Genomic DNA, 23,485 nt, shown 5'->3' with positions numbered 1-23,485 from the left:
TTCCACACTGTGATTAGATAGTGTGTCACAGTCTGGAATCAGGCTCGGTGGCTAGTAGCTATAGCAGTAGAGAGGCACCCACCGACCAGCTGGATAAGTACAGAAGCAGGTCTCACTGGCGGATGACACAGGCTCACCTGGGGTGTGGATGTAAATACTAACCGGTGTTCCCCCAAGCTCCTGATGGTGGAGATGGTTTATACTGTGTAGTCAGTAAACAACCTAAAGGTCAGTAATGAGTGGTTGCGGGTTGAGATCAAGCAGAAGCGTAGTTGAGGTACAAGTAAAAGGTCGGCAATGAGTGGTAGTAAAGATATGGATAGCAGCAAGAGTAACAAGAGCGACATATTGGCTATAGAGAGCACACATATCTGGCAAACAGGAAGTGCAGAGACATGGCTTAAAATAAGAAGTTCATGGGAGGAGCAAAGAGCTTAAGGTTTTTATCCAGGGAACTGTCTAGATTCCCAGGTGGCTAAGCAAAGAGACATCACCAGACACAGCAGAGTTTGCAGGTCTAGACCCAGGTCCTGACACAGTGACAGGAGAAGCAGCACACTGATGAGCTCATCTGTCACACTGTTTCTTCTTCCAATCGGCATGGTCCTTCTACTGCAGCACACCAGATTGGCTCCTTGTGCTGCTTCCTTCTACACCTCACTAAACTCTGCTATACAAAATGTACAGTAGACTGCAAGAGTTATATTTTACTTCAAATTCAGGTACATAGAGAACTGCAATAAAGTGATATTATATTATATGATGTTTCTTCTTTCTTAATATTGCCTCTTTTGTTCCCCAGCTGGTCCACCTGCCTGTTTGCACAGGTGTCGTTAGATAGCTGATTGCCAAAGAGAAACCTGTTAAGGAGACATCTGTGCATGCATGCATGCTCCTGGCCAGTGCTGTGTGCATCGGCCTGCTGCTTTCTCCTGCCTACTTTTAGCAATTTAAGTGACAGGAGCAGGAGCATATAGCTCTGGTTCCTTTAATACCCTCCCCTACAATTTCGAAGATTGGGAAGCAGTGCCGATCAACCTGGGTCCAGCAGCACTGACAAGGGACCACAAATAAGTGATTGGGAACAGAGGGGCATAGAAAGATACTGGGGCATTTTTTACCTTAAAAGGGTCTTCTGGAAAAAAAAATTAAAAGCTAGCAGCTACACATCCTGCAGCTTCTGGCTTTTAACCTCCCTGGCGGTATGATTATGTCAGATTTTAGGTGCTGAAAGCGGTACCATTATTTTGCATGTAAATTTGGCATTTTATATTGTAGGCCTGTAATTCTTAGGAATAACTCACTTAAATCTGACCAAACAAGAGTCTAGTAGACATCCTGGGTATGATAAAGTTTGAAACACAAAATCATAAATTATAATATAATAAATAACTATAAATAATTATAACAAATAATAATATAATTATAATAAAAATTATTCAATAATGTAATCAAATCAAAATCACAGAAATTTTGCTCAGTTGCAGAATTGTCGCTGTCATTACTTTTATTGTTTGATGACAAATTTCCTCACAAATAGCTATCGCTCAATTCTACAAGTGATTCTAATTTATTATCGCTGTTTTCTAGCTGGTCTAAAACCACTTTTGACATAAAGGGACACTTTTGGTTGCTATGGACAATCTACAGTTTCCGGGCAGAAAGAAAAGTATTTATAATATAAAAGTGCATGCAGGACACTGGACAAAGGGGATGTGTATTTATTTCATACAGTACTGTAATCTGTAAGATTACAGTATACTGTATGTGTACTGTGTTTTTACTTTTTTGAATTTGGCGCTGATCTCCGCAGGGAACGGAGCTCGGCGGCACTCGGCACTGTGTGAATCGAGCGAGGACACAGCGGGGACACATCGAAGGAGCCGGGGACACAAAGCAAGAACCAGGGACAAGGTAAGTAAACTCTGCCTGTGGATACTGCGATGCGATCCTGAGTCTGGCTCGGGGTTACCGCTATTGGTGCTGAAATCCCACCCCGAGCCAGACTCCGGAATACCGCTCAGGGGGTTAATAAATGGACACTTACCTGCCCTGGTTTTCCTCGATGTCGGCACCACAGCTGATGTTTCCCATGTGTCCATTCGGCTTCACGCCGGGAACCCTACTGCGCATGCGCGAGGCCCTGCTCCTCTCTCGTATTAGCCCGGCAGCCAGGGAAGGAGGAGGAGGGAGCCCAGCGGTGACGGCACAGCCATGGAAGTCTTTGACAGGTATCCTGTCCCCCCTCCCCTCCGAAAGATGCCAATTGTGGCACCGGAGGGGGGGAATCAGAGTAGTGCAAGTTCCACTTTAGGGTGGAGCTCCGCTTTAATGGAGAGAAGTAATTAGGGTAAAATGCTTTGCATTTAGTACCACTTTAATATGTGCCCTTTATACCTGTCTTGAGTTCAGCTTATGTTCAAGTTTTTAGATAATCATATAGCAACTGGTCCTTTTACTCTTATTTAGAAGAATTAAAAGCCAAGGGCAATATATACCATGCCTATCCCTTCTCTTATGGCCAATTATTTCTAAAACACTTATATGCTTAAAACGTAATACAACATAAGTCTATGAAACCATTTGACTGCTTCTTTATGGACTAATGCCAAATATTACCTACAAACAACCATTTCTGTAGGTTGGCAGCTGCTGTCAGGCACTGAAAGACAGGCTGGAAAGATATACAAACATTTCAATTACACATTAGGCCAAAGTATGTCACCTTTCTTAAATGCTTCTCTAACAATAGGACATCATACCTGCTAGCAAACTGACCCTATTTAAATATAGGTGTTTATTTATTTTTGCGTCTAGAATACCTGGTGTCAGCTCAATTTCATTCATGGGGCAGGCTCGGGCCAAACGTCTGCCCAGGGATAACAGTGAACTTGTGCAAGGCTCGTGCTTCTAAGGAATGCAAAGTACATTTCAGAAGGTACAAGGCTTTGTACTCATACGGACTAGAACATGTCACTCAGGAAAATAAATGAAGGATCATTGCTGACAATGACCCTATGACAGTGGACGTCAAGCCTTTAGAAAAAGAGATTTATTTCCAGACCATGCAAGTCAGTGACTTCCTGCCCTACAAGACAATATGTACTAACCCCAAAAAAATTCAAAAAGACGGTAACAGAACATAATAGGACAGTTTATACTTGCTTTGCTGTAAAACCCACTTTATCTAATCATTATGGGGATGAAGCCTCAAATTAAAAAATCCATTGAAACTGACATAGCTGTTAAAGTGGACATTTACTCTCCTCGCCCACTTTTTTTTTTTAAATCCTTTGTTTATGTCTACTGCACTGCACTGCACATGGGGGTTTCTCATTTAGGTAATAATGACTTACCCCACCAGCCTCCTAAGATACTTATGTCACGCATCCATAGCTTATATGCATGTGGTATGGCATGTCATCAAGGGTCCAACTGGCTCTTCCTGTTTCTTGCAGCCGGCCCCCTTATGCCCCGTACACACGATTGGAAATTCCGACAGCAAAAGTCCGATGTGAGCTTTTGGTCCGAAATTCCGACCGTTTGTATGCTCGATCGGACTTTTACTGTCGGAATTTCCGCCAACAAAACATTAAGGAAAAAATTCCTATCGGAAATTCCGTTAGTCTGTAGCAATTCTGACGTGCAAAATTTCGATGCATGCTTGAAAACAATTTGACGCATGCTCAGAAGCATTGAACTTCATTTTCTCGGCTCGTCGTAGTGTTGTACGTCACCGCGTTCTTGACTGTTGAAAGTTCAGAGAACTTTTGAATGACCGCGTGTATGCAAGCCAAGCTTTAGCGGAATTCCGTCGGAAGAACCATCCAAGGTTTTTCCAACGCTCCCCCAATGGTTTTGTCCACTCACTACTTTGTATTAAACAATATTAATGTTCCATAAGAAATATAGCTGATTGCACAGGACCTAATGTAAGTGCAAGTATGTTTTTTTATGAATAGCTCAGTGAAAAGGGTAATAAAAGAAACAAATAATAATAAAATAAAAAATAGGGGTGAAGTTCCTCTTTAAGCCACAGCAATTACAGAAGGATGGTGCAAAGCTTCTCTATCATGAGAAAGGGGCTTCCAAACACAGCCGGTGTTTTGTCGAGATGGTTCCCCTATCAGATAGGGTCCGGCCTCAACTGCGCATGCGCAGCTCGCGTGCAGTCGGAGGCCGCGGAAATCTCCGAACCTGAACAGCTGTTCGTCAGCTGTAGACGGAGCAAGCGTAATGAACACGGCGCTCGCTCCCGATGCTCAGGGTTGGTTCTACACGCTGATCTCCGCTCGCTCTATACAGAAAGCGGCAGCAAGGGGCGGATACTTTCTCAAAGGGGTGGATATGGTTATAAATGCTCGGATCTCAATACAGCAAGGGGCGGTTATGGTTATAAGATGCCGCATGATGGCCAGTGCTTTTCTCAAAGGGGCGGATATGATATTGAGCAGCCCCTTTCAAAAAAGCACTACCCATCATAAAGCACTGGCCTTCATGCCTCTTCTAACCATATCCGCCTCTTTCAGAAAACCATCCGCCCCTTGCTGTATAGAGCAAGCGGAGAGCGGCGTGTATAACCAGCCCCAAGCATGGGGAGCGAGCACCGTGTTCATTGCACATGCGCCATCTACAGCTGACAAACAACTGTTCAGCCTCGTAGATTTCCATCGGCTTTGATTGCGCCTACGCACTTCAGCCTGGACCCTATCCGATAGGGGAACCATATCATTAGAACACTGGCAACTAGCATTTAAAAAAAAAATCAAGACAAAATCACTTTACCAAAGTTAAAATTGTTAAATGCAAATAATTTGCAAATAACTACATTTAGCCTTTTTTAGTCATAGTGCCATGCAGTCATCACTGGATGCATATACCTAGGAGATAGCTGCAGGAGATCAGCATCACAGAGAAGGCATTTGTTTATGATAAGTGGTGCTTTATCAACCCAAGGTCTTGGGAGACGGGGGTGTTCACAAGCCACAGCAAATATTATTCCCTATTGTGTTTGGAAGCCAGTAGAACTGGCGAACGCAGCCTATTCAAGTGAATTTACTGCAACTGCAATGCACGTGGTTGCATCACAGTGGTGTGCGTCATTTACGAGTTAAGACATGTCAAACACCTATGAAAAATTATCCGAACATGGATTGCTTTTCAGAGGTGTAGCAATCTCACCGCACATCGTAGCCTGAGGATGGGTTCACACTGGTACAACAAGACAGTCATACAACTTTGGATCCGACTTTGCCCTGCGACTTGAAGTCCAACATGCATCCAACTTCAATTAACAGGGATCCGACTTTGATCCCCGACAATACCAGGCATTGTGTCTGGTATGAATCTTTAGGGGGATCTCAACGCAAAATGTAAAAAAAAATGGCATGGGTTCCCCTCCAAGAGCATAACAGGCCCTTTGGTCTGCTATGGATATTAAGGGGAACCCCTACGTCCCAAAATCAATACCAGACCCTTATGCAAGCACACAGCTGGAGGCCCTGCCCCCCTATGATGGCACTGCCCAGGGCATGATGGGATGGTGATGTCATAAGGAGGAGGGGCCTCTGGATGGTGTCACATAGTGACCCCACCCCATGCCAATATAAGTAGTGGCACACCGTGCACCTGGCATTAGAGCGGGAGAGAGCATCATATCAACATTGGAAGAAGAACAGAGGGAGAAGACAGCGGAGAGTACCGGGCAAAAGAGCGAGCAAAAAAGAGCACAAGACAGCGGACAGAGGGAGAAGAACCGGAGACAGCGGAGAAGAGCTGGAGAGGGGAGAAGAAGCAGAGAGACATAAGACATCAGCGGAGGAGACAGAAGAGCCAGAGAGAGAGCGGAGAAAAGCCAGAGAGGGGAGAAGAAGTCGGTAGAAACCCTCAGAGCTACAGTACAGGTTTTACTTTAAAACCTGTACTGTGTTTTATTTTTGACCCTTTTTTTTAGGTGAATGGGTAGGGGTACAATGTACCCCATACTCATTCACATAGGGTTGGTGGCCGGGATCTGGGACCCCCTTTGTTGAGACCCCGACAACCAATGGCCAGGGTTACCCACCTTCTTTCCTGACATGTCCGGCTGTGTGCTCAGATATGGGTCTGGTATGGATTTTGAGGGGACCCCCATGCTATTTTTTCGGCGTAGGGATTCCCCTTAAAATCCATACCAGACCAAAGGGCCTGGTATGCTCTTGGAGGGGGAACCCATGCCATTTTTTTTTAAATCTGCCTGCACTACTTTAATCCAACTTTAATCCTACTTTAGTCCATTGAATATCACTGAAGTCGGGTCAAAGTCGGATCGCCGTCTTGACTGATCCGACTTTGGCATGCAACTCGTGCTCTGATGCTCTTGAAGGGGAGCTCCACGTCAGATTTTAAAAAAAAACTGCATGGGTTCCCCCTCGAAGAGCATACCAGGCCCTTTGGTCTGGTATGGACTTTAAGGGGAATCCCTACGCCTAAAAAACAGCATTGGGGGTCCCCCCAAAATCCATACCAGACCCATATCCGAGCACACAGCCAGGCAGGTCAGGAAAGAGGGTGGGCACGAGCCCTCCTCAACCGTACCAGGCCGCATGCCCTCAACATGGGAGGGTGCTTTGAGGCAGGGGGACCTTTTTTTGGTGTAGGGATTCCCCTTAAAATCCATACCAGACCAAAGGGCCTGGTATGTTCTTGGAGGGGGAACCCATGCCGTTTTTTTTAAACCTAGCGTGGAGTTCCCCTTCAAGAGCATCAGAGCATGAGTCGCATGCCAAAGTCGCATCAATCAAGACGCCGATCAGACTTTGATCCAACTTCAGTGATATTCAATAGGCTATTAAGGATTAAAGTCGGACCAAAGTAGTGCAGGGAGCATTTTCTGCCCAGGTTCATACTGGGCTGCGGGAATGAAGCCGTGCAAGTTTAGCTGAACTCGCACAATTTCACTCCTGCATGTCAGTCCCGATTTCGGCATGCGATTTCAGAGACATCTGTGCAAGTTTCTGTATGAAATGTAAATCGCAGCCCAAAATCGCAAAAATTAGTACAGAAAGTACTTTCTGAAATCGGTGCAGTGCCGCAGATGCGGCGTCGCACCGATTAGAACAGTGCCATTGCCAGAAAATGCATGTCAAAACGCACCAGTGTGAACCAGGGCTCAAAGTCGGACCGACTTGTGTTAAGACGGCTCCCATAGGGAAACGATGCTTTTCACACATCATGCGACATGAGCTCCCAATGTCAGAGCATCCACATATTGGGTTGAATTTACTAAAACTGGAGCACTCAGAATTTAGTGCAGCTGTGCCTGGTAGCCAATAAGCTTCTAAACTCAGCTTGTTCAATTAAGCTTTGGCAATAAAACAAGCCGATTGGTTTTTATGCAGAAGTGAGCCTGATTTTGCTCTCTCCAGCTTTAGTAAATAAACCCCACTGTTTACATCTAGTTTAAGTTGTTAAAGGAAATTGCATCTGTAAATAACACTTGTGTGTACCTTCACCTAGCTGTACAAAAAATAATACATAAAAGAAAAAAAATACCTTGCACCTGCCATTGTTTAGAGGCATAATCTATAGTATTTAATTCACATAGCATCAGTAATTACATTTTTTTTTTTTTATCTGAGATTTGCAGTACCAGTCTATTCAATGCCTTAAGCTTCCTAAGCAACAGCAGGGAGGAGATGTCAATTATCAGGCGTGTGTAAGGAAGTGCAGCTGGTCAGGCCCATGCCTGACCTAACTGATGTAGGAACGTTAAGGGGGCAGTCTGGAGACTGGTCTAGGGAGCAGGTGGACAGAAGAAAAACAGAAAGACCTTTAGTCTTTGGTCACATTATACTGGACTGTTGTAACACCCGAAAAAAGCTTTAATTACAAAATATAAAGAATAACAACAATATCACTATCAATTCTGTGTATCAGGGCACCTTTTCTTTAGAAAACGATAACTTTGATGAGGAATCTATTTTTTATTCTGGTTTTGGATAGCTTAGAAAAGGTTCAGAAAACCTGTCAAGTTTTAATTTATTGTTGTTTGTGTCATCTCTGTAGAGAATTACCCTCTATTTGCTGTAGTGACCATTGCCAGTGGGAGAGAAAGCGATGAGAAATCCAACATTTTAGAGTGGTCACCAGAGCAGAAGTTGAAGGGAAATCTTCCTGTGGAGACACCTGTTCAGGAGACAACTGCTTGAAGTGGGAATTCCCTCCCTTTGGCTTGATTCCTGTTGTGTCTCCTGGACAGGTTGTGAATGGAGATCTCCCCAAGAGAACATAGATCAAAAAACAATAAACTAACAGGCGTTGTAACCCTTCCCCACTCTATTCAAAAATAAAAAACAAAAAATGTTGGCTATACATATACAGTAAATCCTTGGATTGTGAGCATAATTTGTTCCGGAAACAGGCTTGCAATCCAAAGCACTTGTATATCAAAGCAAATTTCCCTACAAGTCCTTCAGTTTATAGTCCATATAAAAAGATTATAGCAATGTGATAGGTTGTGTAACCATAAAATGTCCATCCACAAATGAAAGCCTCAACAAGGGGATTAGAAGCAAAATCCAGCAGGAGCTACAGAGTATAAGGCCTCATTCAGATGAGGCGGACAGATTCTACCAGCTCCCGCCAGCTCAGCGGGTGATCTCTCCACTGATCTCCGCTGAGCTGGCGGATGACAGGTCCCTCTCTGCTCACTGAGCGGGGAGGGGCTTGTCCTTCACCGCTGTCTCCTATGAAGAGATCGGACGAAAATGGACAGCATGTCCGTTTTCATCAGATCTCACCCGATCCCCCATGGACGGATGGCGACGTATCGCCATACGTCTGATTTTAGCGGATCGGATCGGGTTGGATGTCAGCGGACATGTCACCGCTGACATCCGACGCTCCATAGGCTTGCATGGAGCGGCCATTCAGGTCCGCCTAAAAAACTGACAGGCGGACCTGAACGGTCCGACCGCTTTAAATGGGCCTAAAAGAGAAGAGAGGTGCCTCTATGTCAGAGATGCTCAACCCTTTGAAGAGCGAGGGCCACTTAAGCGACTTGGCAACTGGTCAGGGGCCACAATATGCGGAGTGGGTGGATGACAGGCCCATGTGCACTCTGTATATGCAGAGAGGACAAGGACACAGCCCACTCTACCATATGGGCCCTCCGATCCACCCAGAGGGAAGGGGCTGGATCCCCGTCTGTCTTTTTTTTTGTTTTTTTTAGCAGTTCGCATCAAAGGTGAATGGAGGGTCTGACTGGGTTGGACCGATTGCGTGAAAAGGGCTTAAGGCTGCTTTCACACTAATGCTCTGCAGTTTACCCACACCGCGGGTGCAGTGCAGTGCACCTGTGGCTTTCCTGCTGGTTAGCTGCACTTTGCCATAGACTTCTATTATATCCTGCAGGTGTAGTGCACTTACAAAAATGTTGAAAGTGCACCAAACCTGCCGGTAATAACAGAAGTCTATTGCCTATTACACACGTGCGTTTTTTCCGTCGGATAATAAAAACAAAGGTTTTCCTGGTCTATGTGGGCAGCTTTACCCCAAATGCCTGCATACTTAGATGTGCCTGTTTTAATCATCAACCATGTGACTTGCTAAATGTTGTACCGTCATTAAATGTAACCATATTGCTACACTTAGAGGCGCCTCTCTTCTCTTTTATACTCAGTTGTGACATGCCACTACTTGTATATCAAGACATTGCTTGTATATCAAGTTAAAATTGATTTTAAAATTTAGCTTGTCTTGCAAAACACCCTCAAACCAAGTTACTCTTAAACCAATGATTTACTGTACTTTTTTTTTATAGAATTTAAATAGCATCCTTGCACCTGATGAGCAAATCAAAGTATGCTCAGTATTTGTAGATCTACAGTTTTTCCAGATCTACTAGTCGAGTATAGTTGTAGTTCATACTACAGCTTCCTTCAGCAAAACCTAAGACAGTACACAGACAGATGTCGAGAGGAAGGTGTATACTAGATTTATGCTAAGTACACATGGGGAGTTTTTTTCATTCAACTCAGCGAGGTGAATAAAAAAAAACAGAGTTTGCAGTACTAACTAAGAAATGCAGCGATCTCCCCCCGCTGTGCCTTTGTGTTCTGACAGGGGGACTGCTCCCACCAGAACACACTCATCAGCACTGAACAGATGCTAGTTTTCCAGCATGCCCGTTCGACAGAAGCCAGTCGTTAGACAAGTTGCTGTACACACTGGCCGAATGTTATATTATGTTATGAATATTCACACTGTGTTTACTAGCCTTTAGTCAGTGCTAAGCAATCTGTAGCTTATTTACTTAAAGGGGTTGTAAAGGTTGGATTAAAAAATAAATAAAAATAACAAACATGTTATACTTACCTCCACTGTGCAGTTCATTTTGCACAGAGTGGCCCCGATCCTGCTGTTCTGGAGTCCCACGGCGGCTGTCTCGGCTCCTCCCCGCTAAAGCTAGGGCAAGCTCCCATGTCATACAGTTAGCGTCCATAGACGCCGAGTGTATGACTCTGTCCTGCCCCCCGGCGGCCGCGTCATTGGATGTGATTGACAGCAGTGGGAGCCAATGCCTGCGCTGCTATCAATCTATCCAATCAACGACCAGACTCCGTGGAGAAGAGGATGCCGGGGGACATGCACAGAAGGTGCACGGGCTCAAGTAAGTAAAACAGGGGGCTGGGGGGCCCATGACAGCGAGGTGTTTTTTCACCTTAATGCATAGGATAATGCACTAATGCACTAAACCTAATCTATCTAGCCTTGTAAAGAAGAAATTGGTATACTTACCTACCTGTTCTGTAGAGGCTCTGGTCCGGTCCCACGCTGAGCTGTCAGCGGCTGCTTCAGTGTGGAGGTGTGTGCAGGAGAGGCAGCCGATAACGGAAGCCCCATAGTAACTCTATGGGTGATGTCACTTCCCAGCCGTTGACGCTTCTCTCCTGCACACTCCGCCACTAGTGATTATTTTCTTTACTGGGTTTGATTGATTATTTTTACAAAGTGGCTGAGAGTAGATTTAGTGTTAGAATGTTTTTGGCTGAACTTCCACTTTAAATCGAACAAGCTGATTGGCTACCATGCACAGCTGCACCAGATTTTGCACCCTCCCATCCTAATAACTCTCGCCCTATGCCTTGCTCTATTAAAAACCATGCAACATTTCCCTAGAGTCCTAATAATAGTATGCTCCAAAATTCCATATTGTATAAGGCGACCGGGCGTATAAGACGACCCCCTAATTTTACAGTTTTTTGCGATTTTTTGCCTGTACTCACCGTATAAGACGACCCCCCTTCCGAGGCTTCTGACGCTTCATATTTCTTCCTTCTGGAGCCATATTCTTCTTCATTCTTGCTGGAGATGGAGACATATTCTTCCTTTTTGCTGGAGCCAATCACAGCGAACAATGTATTCTATTAATGAATACAACGCCTGCCTGGATTGGCAGAGGCTGTAAAATCATCAGCCCACGCCTCTCTGAAGCCTCGTACACATGAACGAGTTTCTCGGCAAAAGAAACTTGCTGTTTTTTTTTTTTTTGCAGAGGAAACCGGTCGTGTGTACATTTTGATGAGGAAACTTTAGAGGAACTCGACGAGCCAAAAAGAGAGCATGTTCTCTTTTTCTTCGACGGAAATGGAGAAAATTGGCACGTCGAGTTCCTCGACAGCCTAACAAGGAACTCGACGAGAAAAACGATGTGTTTCGCCCGTCGAGTTCCTCAGTCGTGTGTACGAGGTCTCACTCTCAAAGCCAATCCAAGCAGGCTACTGTATGTAGCCTGCTCGGATTGGTAGAGGTTGTTATTCCAATCCGAGCAGGCTCTGTATTCATTTGAATACATCGCTCACCGGGATTGGCTAAGCGGTATATACTGTATGTAGCCGAAGCTGCATACAGTATTACCGCACATCCAGCAGGCATCCGAGCAGCTGACCGGGCGTATAAGACGACCCCTGCTTTTTGGCCAGTTTTTTTTTAGTGTAAAAGGTAGTCTTATACGCCAGCAAATACAGTACTTCTGGTTTCACGAAAAATAAATACTTCTTAAAATTAAAAGGTCAACAATGCATGGTTAGAACAAGCCAAAGCACATTACAAAGAATGCAATTGTCAATATTCAGTGATAAGGGTCAGGACATATATTTCAATATAGAGGTATGACAGTAACATCTGAACAGCGCAGCAATTTATCATGACTAAGAAGTGTGTCTCATCTAAAAGTGTTTCTCCATTCCACAGTGACTCGCCATAGTACATTAGACAGATGTCAAGTAGAGCCTCCGAGCCATTAGCGATCTACTAAGTGAATAAATAGATCAACCAACAACAAGGATAAATGAATCCATAAAGTGTACTATTTGTGCATTGCTGAAATTCAACTTTTGACGACTAGCTTTTCAAACCAAAGGATTATCTTTGTTTTTGTGCACATTTTTACATAATACTCAGTGTAATGTACATAACTCCTCTACCTTTGAGGAAGTAAAAAAGTAAAAGGGTACTTGGAAAACAAGCAAAGAATCTGTCCCCTTTCTTGGAGCCCATAGAAGCAAAAAACAAACAGTTAGTTTAAACAGAGAGGTATTTGTTTATTAGGGTGATTAAGCACAGACCGACTCCTTACTTCTGTGCTACTTTCAGGGGATTAGGGCTGTTGGTCAGAAAGATAGACCTTGCAGTTCTATTAACAACTTTGATAATAAGCCTCACTTCTGCATAAAAATAACTTTTCCTCAGTAACTATCTTTACATAATTTTTTTTACCACTTTGCCTTAGATTACCACATTTCCGTTTTTGTTAGGAAAATAAAACACTAGAGTTTTCCTTATACTGTACAGGGCATCCAGAAAGTATTCACAGCACTTCACTTTTTCCACAATTTGTTATGTTAGTCTTATTCCAAAATTGATTCAATTCATTATTTTCCTCGAAATTCGACAAACAATACCCCATAATGACAACGTGAAAGTTTTGTTTGAAATCTTGTCAAATTTATAAAAAAATAAATAAATGAAAAAAAAAGTTATGTTCATAAGTATTCACAGCCTTTGCTCAATAATTTGGTGAAGCACCTTTGGCACCAATTACAGCCTCAAGTCTTTTTGAGTATGATGCTACAAGCTTGGCACACTTATTTTTGGGCAGTTTCTCCCATTCTTCTTTGCAAGACCTCTCAAGCTCCATCAGGTTAGATGGGGAGCATTGGTGCACAGCCATTTTCAGATCTCTCCAGAGATATTCAATTGGGTTCAAGTCTGGGTTCTGGCTGGGTTACTCAAGGACATTCACAGAGTTGCCATGTAGCCACTCCTTTATTATCTTGGCTGTGTACTTAGGGTCGTTGTCCTGTTGGAAGATGAACCTTCGTCCCAGTCTGAGGTCCAGAGCGCTTTGGAGCAGGTATTTATTAAGGATGTCTCTGTACATTGCTGCATTCATCTTTCCCTCAATCCTGACTAGTCTCCCAGTTCCTGCTGCTGAAAAACATCCCACAGCATAATGCTGCCGCCACCATGCTTCACTGTAAGGATGGTATTAGCCAGGTGATGAGCAGTGCCTGTTTTCCTCCAGACGCTTGCCATTTAGGCCAAATAATTTTTAAAACATTTTTTGAAAATCTTTTTATTGAGTATAAGACATACAAACAACAAACAAGCAAACAGCAGTAAACCTGCCACAGCATTGGGACTAGACCCACGCAGGAGTCAGTGCCAGCCAGCAATTGTAGGCCAAATAATTTAATCTTTGTTTCATCAGACCAGAGAATTTTTTTTCTAATGGTCTGAAAGTCCTTCAGGTGCCTTCTGGCAAACTCCAGGCAGGCTGTCATGTGCTTCCATCTGGTCACTTTACCATACAGGCCTGATTGGTGGAGTGCTGCAGTGGTTGCAGTGGTTGTTCTTCTGGAAGGTTCTCCCTTCTCCACAGAGAAACACTGAAGCTCTGTCAGAGTGACAAAGAGGAAGAAGAAATGGTCGCACACTGGAACCAACAGAATGCTTGATGAAAAAAGTATTTATTGTCGTATGCCAGACAATCATTCAGGGTTACAGTTAAGAGTCAGAGTGACCATTTGGTTCTTGGTCACCTCCCTAACGCCCCATACACACCATCAGATTTTCTTCAGATTTTTGTCTTCAGATTTACCAAAACCATGTAGTGCAAGGGCATTCCTGATTGCATACAAATTAAAACTCTTAAGATTTGACCTCATATTATATGGTTTTGGTAAATCTGAAGACAAAAATCTGCAGAAAATCTGATGGTGTGTATGGGGCTCTAGGCTCCTCTCCCCAATCACTTAGTTTGGCCAGGCAGCTCGCTCTAGGAAGAGTCCTGGTGGTTCCAAACTTCTTCCATTTACGGAGGGCACTGTGCTCATTAGGACCTTCAATGCTGCGGAAATGTTTCTGTACCCTTTCGCAGATCTGTGTCTCAATCCTTTCTCGGAGATCTACAGACAATTTCTTGGACTTCATGGCTTGGTTTGTGCTCTGGGGCTCTTTCACACATGCGGACCGTATGTCCGCTTTTTCATCCATCCGTTTACGGATGAAAAAGGGACATACACTGATCCCTATGAGATTGCGGGTGTCAGCGGATGAACATCCGCTGACACCCGATCTCATCCGGGTCCGCAATCCTCTGATTCTGCAGATGGAGGAAAACCCTATTTTTCCTTCCGTCTGCGGATCGGATCGGGTGAACACGGACAGACGGTCTGTGTTCATCCGATCTCCCCAATAGGGGAGAGTGGAGATCTAACAGGGCGGTCCCTGCACAGTGTGTGGGGACCGCCCTGTCATCCGCCGGCTCAGCGGGGATCAGCGGAGCGATCCCCGCTGAGCAAGCGGAGGTTCACGGGCGGATCATCACGGATCCGTCCCGTGTGAGCCCATGCACTGTTAACTGTGGGACCTTATACAGACAGGTGTGTGCCTTTCCAAATCATGTCCAATCCACTGAATTTTTTCATAGGTGGACTCCAATCAAGTTGTAGAAACAACTCATGGATGATCAGTGAAAACAGGATGCACCTGACCTCAATTTTGAGCGTCATGGCAAAGGCTGTGAATATTTAAAAAAAAAAAAAAATTTAAATTTGCAAAGATTTCAAACAAATTTCTTTCATGTGGTCATTATGGGGCATTGTTTGTAGAATTTTGAGGAAAATAATGAATTTAATCCATTTTGGAATAAGGCTGTAACATAACAAAACGTGGAAAAAGTAAAGTGCTGTGAATACTTTCCAGATGCACTGTATGTCTTTGAGACTCTATTGGTGAGATATCTGCACTTGCCAACCCCCCACCCCCAGACATTTAAAAAAAAATATATACCGTATTTATCCCGTTATAACGGGCTCCCGCGTATACCGTGCACCCCTAAAGTGACCCCCAATCCTGTGGAAAGTTATTTTTGTACTTACAGTTTTGGTAACTTGCGCGGCATCCATCGGCGGCCTCGTCCTGTCCGCCGTCCTTCTGCGGCTTCGGGTGTCCTTCTGCGGCTTCGGTGTCCTTCTGCGGCGGGTCCGGTGTCCTCTTCGGCGGGTCCGGTGTCCTCTTCGGCGGGTCCGGCGTCCTTCTGCGGCGTCCTCGCGTCCTCCCCGCTCGTTTCCCGCGCCGAGTTTTGAATACTGCGCCAGCATATACCGAGCGCAGTACACTCGGGCAGGCTCGGCAACTGTCGCGCTCACGTCCTGTACGCTCAGGACGTGACCGCGGAAGAAGCCGAGACTGGCCGACTATACCCGAGTGTACTGCGCTCGGTATATGTCGGCGCAGTATTCAAAACTCGGCGCGGGAAAGCGGGTATCGGCGTATATCGGGCACCCACGATTTTGCCCTGATTTTCAGGGCAAAAAAGTGTGCGATATACGCCGATAAATACGGTATATATTTAATGCAACAGAATACGATAGAACACACAAAAGTAGAGCCTTTAAATGTTCTGCATGCCTATGGATGTGTGAAAAGATTCCAAGCAAACGTAGGTGGGAGTCCAAAAGTGTAAGCCTGGGTTCACACTATTGTGAATTGAATGAGGATTTCCCTGCATCCAATTCGCATGTCAGGAGACTGTGACCGTCTCTCAATGGAGCCGATTCACACAGCTTTGGTATGGCTGCGAAGTGAATTGCACAGGAGCCCTGTCTCCTTCTGGTCTGGTTTAGGTCCGGATTCAGCCAAAAATTTGGACCGAAATCGGACCTGAAACGGTGAACAGGGACACACCAGAGCCCTGCTGTGAGCTGCTCCACAAGGCAGTGTGAACCCAGCCTCAAGCTACAGGACAGTTTCCATTAAAGTTTATGTCTAGGCATTTTTTTTTGGGGGGGGGGGGGGATAGACTGGGTAAGAATGGCAGGTTTTTACTTCTATATAGTGCTCTGTGATCACTTAAAGTGTCACTAAACCCACAAAGTAAAAAAACTATCAATAAATGGTGTATTACATGCTGTTCATACTCACTCCGTCACTGTGGGACGGTATTCTGCAAAAAAAAACGAATTGATCCTGCTGCTCTCTTATCTTATCTCCAGCTTCTGTTCATGTTCCCAATGCAGTTGGGGACTTTGCAGCTGTGGTGGCAACTCTGCACATATCCAGTTTTCCATGAGTTTTTATTCTGAGCATTCCCTCCCTATCACATCTGAGCAGCCCATGTGACTATAGAGTCACACATGTGGGTGTATACTCAGTGGTAAATGACAGCCCACTCCCTCCCTCCTCCTCTATGCCCACTAACCAGCTAAACACAATGGTGTGTGATATTACATGATAATTAATGGTGGCTTCACCTCCCTCTTATTCTAAGACACAGACTGGAGGGGCGTGACACAGCCTGTGACTGGCAGAAATCTGCCCACACCATGTTATTTCCACAAAATAATAAAGATTTGATTTCAAATATATATTTGTATGTTAATTTAAAACAATTTATTAATATTAATTAATTATTTTACTCGGTATTGCAAAGGCTGTTTTATCTGTTTAGAACACATGACCAGTAGTAGAGGACTAGAAGCTCCTTCTGATTATGTTTCCCTGCAAATAGGCTGGGAGAGAGCTGGGTCACGTTATAGCTGTATATCAATTAGGAAAAAGATACTTCGATTTTTTTTTGTTAAAATAATTATAGTGTCACCATCCATATACAGAAATATAAGGGACTATGTACATTAAACAGTGTGTGTTTAGTATCACTTTAAGCTGGCCATAGATCGGTAGAATTTTGAACACAAAGAAAGATTATACATTTTTCGAATCATTAGTGGGTCAAATGAATGTTTGTTTTTGATCACAGGGAAGAGAACTTTTCGAAGGAGAAGAATAGAAAAAAAATCTCGAAAAAAATTCTAACGGTGTATGTGGTTTTCATTCAGTAAAGTCCATTCATTCCAAAATCAAATTTTGAAAGCAAATTTAAATTTTCAAACATTTAAATGCTCTTGGAATTTTCATATGAATTTTCCTAAGAAATTTTTGTTCCAAATTCTATCCATCTAGGGTCAGTTTTACTATTACAGTGGCAACAGTTTTATTAGACAGAATATACTGAAATCTAGAGCAGCGACACAGAGAGAAATAAAACAACTTCTGACCTAAGGTAGATAAGGAAAGATAAGGAAAGTCAGAAAAAAGTCAGAGGCTTTTCTCTACATACTTGTTCAGGGTCATGAAATCAAAGTATTAAAGTCAGAGTGTTGGCATGACAGCCAGGCAACTATCACTTATTTAGAAGGCGATGTCAGCAATGGTCGTCTCCATGCTTTTCTTAATCACTTGCGGACTAACGTACCTTAGTCAACACATCCCGGCCGATTCATGATTAGGACATGCTAAACGGCTGTGTCCAATAACAGCCCAGAGGACTGTATTGAAAATCAAAGGGCTCTGTACAGAGGGAATGTTTTCTCTGTTTCTTATCCCTGCAAAGCAGGGATAAGAAACAGAGATAGTTAGAAACAGAGATATTTAGTAAGAAGTATTCCTCCTATTGTGTTCTGTTAACACGTAGCAATGAATGCTCCATCGTTGGTGGGATGCGGTATCATTTATTATGACTGGTACTCCAAAGCACTTCAACTACAGATGTGCGCTACGTTGCAGTGCAATGCGCGACAATGCACTAACGTGTGCTGTGCTACCACAAATAGTACAGATGCGTTCTGGTGTGTTAGACCGCTCACTACCTAACCTGCCTTACCACAGCAAATATTAAGGTGGAACTATACTGACCTCCCCTCTAACGATGCAACGTCTGCCAATATTTTTGCCTGTTTTACTTTCGGATTTGGGATCTTTGGTCATCTTAACCTTCACTTACTTGAATAGTTACACATGCTGAAAAACCTTGTGTTGCCAACACACTTTGGAGGCTCAGATGCCTGTGTACCTGGCTGCATTTTGTGGTGCCCCTTGTCAATTGCTAAGTCACTATAGCTCTGCTGGGACACAGTAGTGATGCAGGCGAGTGAACCCACAATGCACATGTGTCAAATGCTGAAGATTCTGTGGGCCAGTGTAGCTCTTCAAAAGAGAAAAGATTGGAATCAACAACTCCCAGACTGATATTATAACTCCTCTTCTGCTACTCCCCTTGAGTATGAGAATACCACATGTGTGAGATTTTTTCAAAGCCTAGCCTAGCCACATAGTCCAGGGAGCACCTTACAGATTGTTTACTTTAAAAAGTAGGCATAGCCTCTGGGGGAAAGGCCTGTCCCCTGCCAAAATGTGGCAGAGTGGGACCCTTGCTCTGTGTGGGGAAGCAGTGAGGTTTTCGTAAAGGTCCAACATACCCCCTGCCGAGTCAGAGTTCTCCAATTAGCAGGGAGCATATACTTGCTTTGCTATTTCCAGAGGCATACACTCAGCAGGAGGCTTGTCAGACCAAAGCAATGAGACCACTTCTCTCCTACAACAGCTTCTGTACAACATGCTGGCAGAGCACAAGACTTTTTACTTAGGCTGTTGCTGCTTTAATAGAACAGGAAGAAAGGTTGTGGCTCACTTAGGGTAAACCAAGTGCAGAAAGTCATAGTGATCAATTTTTAGCTTACTAATGTCAGATGACTAATGCCTTGTACACACACGACTGGTTTTCACGATGAGAAAACTGCCATTTTTTATATTGGTCGTGTGTATGCTCCCTAGCAGCTTTCTCGACGAAAAAAATGCCTGCAAAGATTTTTAAACCAGCTCTCTTTTTTCTTGTCGTGTTTCCCGTCAGTCTTTTTCTCATCGTGACAACGGTTGTGTGTATGCCTTTCCGAGGGGGGAAAAAACGTGCATGCTCAGAATCAAGTATGCAGCACAAAAGCAGCCAAAAGGGTGGCGCCATTTGAAAGGAACTTCCCCTTTATAGTCCCGTCGTATGTGTTGTATGACATTGCGCTTTGGTCAGACGTTTTTTTTCATGAACGTGTGTATGCAAGTCAGGCTGGAGAGGAATAACGTCGGGAAAAACTTTTAGCCAGATTCACAAATAGTTACGCCAGCGTATCAGTAGATACGCCGACGTAACTCGGAATCTGCGCCGTCGTAAGTTTAAGTGTATTCTGAAACTGAGATACACTTAAACCTAGCTAAGATATGACAGCCTGCGCCATCGTATCTTAGGGTGCAATATTTAGGCTGGCCGCTAGGTGGCGCTTCCGTTGAGTTCGGCGTAGAATATGTAAATGCCTAGATACGCCGATTCACGAACGTACGTGCGCCCGTCGTAGTAAAGATACGCAGTTTACGTAAGGCGTTTTCCGGTGTAAAGTTATTCCATCAAATAGCTGGCCTAGTCAATGTTAAGTATGGCCGTCGTTCCCGCGTCGAAATTTGAAAATTTTACGCTGTTTGCGCAAGTCATCCGTGAATAGGGCTGGGCGTAATTTACGTTCACGTCGAAACCAATACGTCCTTGTGGCGTACTTTGGAGCAATGCACACAGGGACAGCGCATGCGCCGTTCGTAAAAACCGTCAATCACGTCGGGTCACCCCCCATTAACATAAAACACGCCCCCTCATCCTCATTTGAATTAGGCGCGCTTACGCCGGCCCCATTTACGCTACGCCGCCGTAAGTTAGGAGGCAAGTACTTTGTGAATACAGTACTTGCCTCTCTGACTTAAGGCGGCGTAGCGTAAATACGATACGCTACGCCGCCTTAAATATGCGGCGCCCCCAATTGAATTTGGCTATTTGTTTTTTTTCCTGCTGAGAAAAATGGTCGTGTGTACGAGGCATTAGAATAGTGGAAGAGGACCTCTTGCTGTGGAATTCTTTTAAGTTCATCTAAAAGGTACTTTAATTAATTTTAAACATTCATTAGAACATTTATACATTGCTATTATCATAGTTATCATGTGAAAAGCATATTTCAGTACTATTCTCATTTCATCATCTAATGTTTTACATTCATTTATAAACTTAACACATTCAGATGTTATATCCACCAAGGGTATCATAGACAGAGGATTGGATCGAAAATTGTATAATAATCGATATGTTTGTAAGTGTTATAGTTACCTGTATAATCAATGTGTGAGATATTGGTATGACCTTGTCTGCCAGGTCCGTGGGAAACTCAATCCTCCAAAGTCTGTCAATATTTGCAGATATTATCAGATGTATAGATCTGCATGTTGAAATGTCGTGTTCAAAAAAGGAATATGATGTTAAGGTTCAATTGAATAATATAGGGAACACAAGTGAGGGGAAATAAGGGGAAGGAAAAAAGGGAGGGGAGAGGGGAAAAAATAAAGGGGGAGGGGGGAAAAGTGAAGGGTATGGTAAGGAGGGGGGGAGAGGGAAATAAAGGGGAGGGGGAAAGGTCAAACAGGAGGGGTGGGCAAAAGGCAAAGGGTAAGAAGTGGGGGGAAGGAAGGAAAAAGGGGGAGAGGAAGGAGGTAAAGGGGAAGAAAGGGGACAGGAGGGGAGGGGGAGGGGGAGGGGGGAGACAAAGAAGGGAGGGGAAAGGGTGGAAAACAAAGAAAAATAGGATTGGATTTTAAAGTCCTATGTAACATGGATCAGATATATGACAGTGAAGACTAACTTATCCCCTGCATTCTAAATTTCTCTTTCTCCCCCTGCATTTCACTTTCACTCGCAACCCCTCTTTCCCTCGATTTTTACCATTGTTTTCCACCCTTCTCCCTCTCCCCCCTTCTTTCCTACCCTCCCTCCTGTCCCCCTGTTCCCTTTCCCCCTGTCTTTCTTCCCCTTTCACCCTTTTCCCTTCCCCCACTTTTTACTATCCATTTTTCCCTCTTTTCCTCTTCCCCCCTTTTTTCCTACCTCCCTCCTGTTAGATTCCCCCTTCCCCTTTTTCCTCCCTCAGCCTCCTTTCCCTTTCTTTCCCTCTCCCCCTTTCCCCATTTCTTCCTCCCCCATACCTTTTATTTTTTCCCCTTCCCCTCTTCCCTCCTCACCTTTCTTCTTCTTCCTTCCCCTCCCTCCTCCTCTCCTTTCCTTTTCCCCCCATCCCTTTCCCTCCCTTTTTTCCTTCCCCTTATCTCCCCTCTTCCCTATATTATTTAATTGAAACGTAACATCATGTTTCTTTTTTGAACACAACATTCCAACATGCAGATCTATACATCTGATAATATCTGCAAATATTGACGGACTTTGGAGGATTGAGTTGTGTTTCCCACGGACCTGGCAGACTAGGTGATACCAATATCTCACACATTGATTATACAGGTAACTATAACACTTACAAACATATAGATTAATATACAATTTTCAATCCATTCCTCTGTCTTTGATACCCTTGGTGGATATAACATCTGTATATTTTAAGTTTATAAATAAATGTAAAACATTACATGATGAAATGAGAATAGTACTGAAATATATCAATCAATCATATAATAACACTATCATAATAGCAATGCATAAATGTTCTATTGAAGGTTTGGAAATTAATTACAGTACCTTTTAGAGGATTCAAGGCCCTGATGAAGCGGGGCAGGTCATGAAACACGTTGGCCAATACATGGAATCCTAAGGCCCAAAGATATACTACCATGATCATCACATGTGTGAATATGTTTTTAACATATATGTTTTAATTGTTTTTAATATGAAATAAAAGTTTATGTAATTTAATATTTAAAGAGTTGGAGATTAATATAGCCTAGAAGGCACATACAAAGTCCCATTCAATTTTACGTTTTGTGTACAATTATTCACAATAAAGTATACTGCTGGATATACTTTTCTTAATTGGAAGTTGCCTTATGTCTCAGATGGTTTGGGGGTCCAGTACACTTGTTTTTACAATTATATACAGGGGGTCCCCGACTTACAAACAAGTTAGGGACTTTAGGTTTGTTCTTAAGTCGAAAATGTTCGTAAGTCGGAAACTGCATGCGTAGAACGGCAATTACATAATTTTCTGATGTTTTCCGTCGAATGCGCAGAACAGTATACGTAGTTTTCCGATGTTACGTCAAATGTACCCGCCGTCGAAAATGGCCGTGCATATGCAGAATGGCAGATACGTCCCTTTCGTAAGTAGGAGTTAATCGTAATTCGGGCGTTCGTAAGTCGGGGACCCCCTATAACGGGGGCGGTGCCCTCTGGGGGAGGATTCAACTTAACACTCCTTCCCAACATCCCACGCTTCACTCTGTATGTGAATAAGTGAATAAGTTACCTGGAATAGGTAATGGAACAGCTGGAACAAGCTCTGGTGTCTGCAGTTGGTTTCCACGGTAGACATACCACTCATTAACCACAGGACAAGTATCCGGTGAGCCTAATAACACAAAACAACCAAAAGACATTATAACATTGCAAGTATTTTACATCTTTCACTACAAACTGATATTTCGTAGACATTTCTAATATACTTCCATCTTCTACAGTGGGCTCCCTGAGACCGGTGCTGCTTGGGTTTTGAGAGAAGATGTCCCTGAGCCATGTGACAAGACAGGCAGTAGTAATCTGCTGTCATAAATGTTCTTGTCTCACCACAGACAGGAACAGCACCCTCCACCACCTGCCCCATGGAAAAGGAAAACCCTGAGGGCCCAGACACACCTTTCACACCTGTCCTGCTGTACAGCACAAAGGTGCATTTTAACTGGAAATCCCAATCATTCCTTTGTGGCTAATTCTCTTTAATGTGCTAAAGCTTAAAGTTTTTTTGCATATCGGACAAGAAACATTCTGTGTTTTTATTCTGTGTTAGGCAGGCCCGCTAAAATCTATAGCATACACACAGAATTTATCATATATTTTATCATATGTGTTTTAGCGCATCTACACTATAGAGAACCCTATTCTACACTTTTTTTCCCAGCAGTTTGCACAGTACATGAAAAAAGTGCATTTAAAATGCATATAAACCTATACAGTAATATGGAACAAAAATGCACACTGAATGTGTGAAAGGGCCCTAAAGAGGTGTTTTCCAGCTGTTCTTTTAAATTCCCTACTTCTTTTACTATGTAGAAAGGATCATCCCTCTCCAAAAGT

At 43.7% G+C, this 23,485-nt stretch overlaps 1 protein-coding gene across 1 annotated transcript in view; it reads right to left on the bottom strand.

Moving 5' to 3' along the window:
• The window catches only part of FAM120B (family with sequence similarity 120B), a 219,847-nt gene that overhangs the window by 160,880 nt on the left and 35,482 nt on the right, over window positions 1-23,485 (bottom strand). Inside the window, exon 4 of the mRNA XM_040351053.1 lies at window positions 22,662-22,763. Within this exon, the coding sequence (XP_040206987.1) occupies window positions 22,662-22,763 (102 nt within the window). The remainder of the gene's footprint in view (window positions 1-22,661; window positions 22,764-23,485) is intronic.

The sequence above is a fragment of the Rana temporaria genome, chromosome 4, assembly GCF_905171775.1.
Source record: "Rana temporaria chromosome 4, aRanTem1.1, whole genome shotgun sequence".
Lineage (NCBI taxonomy): Eukaryota > Metazoa > Chordata > Amphibia > Anura > Ranidae > Rana > Rana temporaria.
This window is presented reverse-complemented; position numbering and strand designations above follow the sequence as displayed.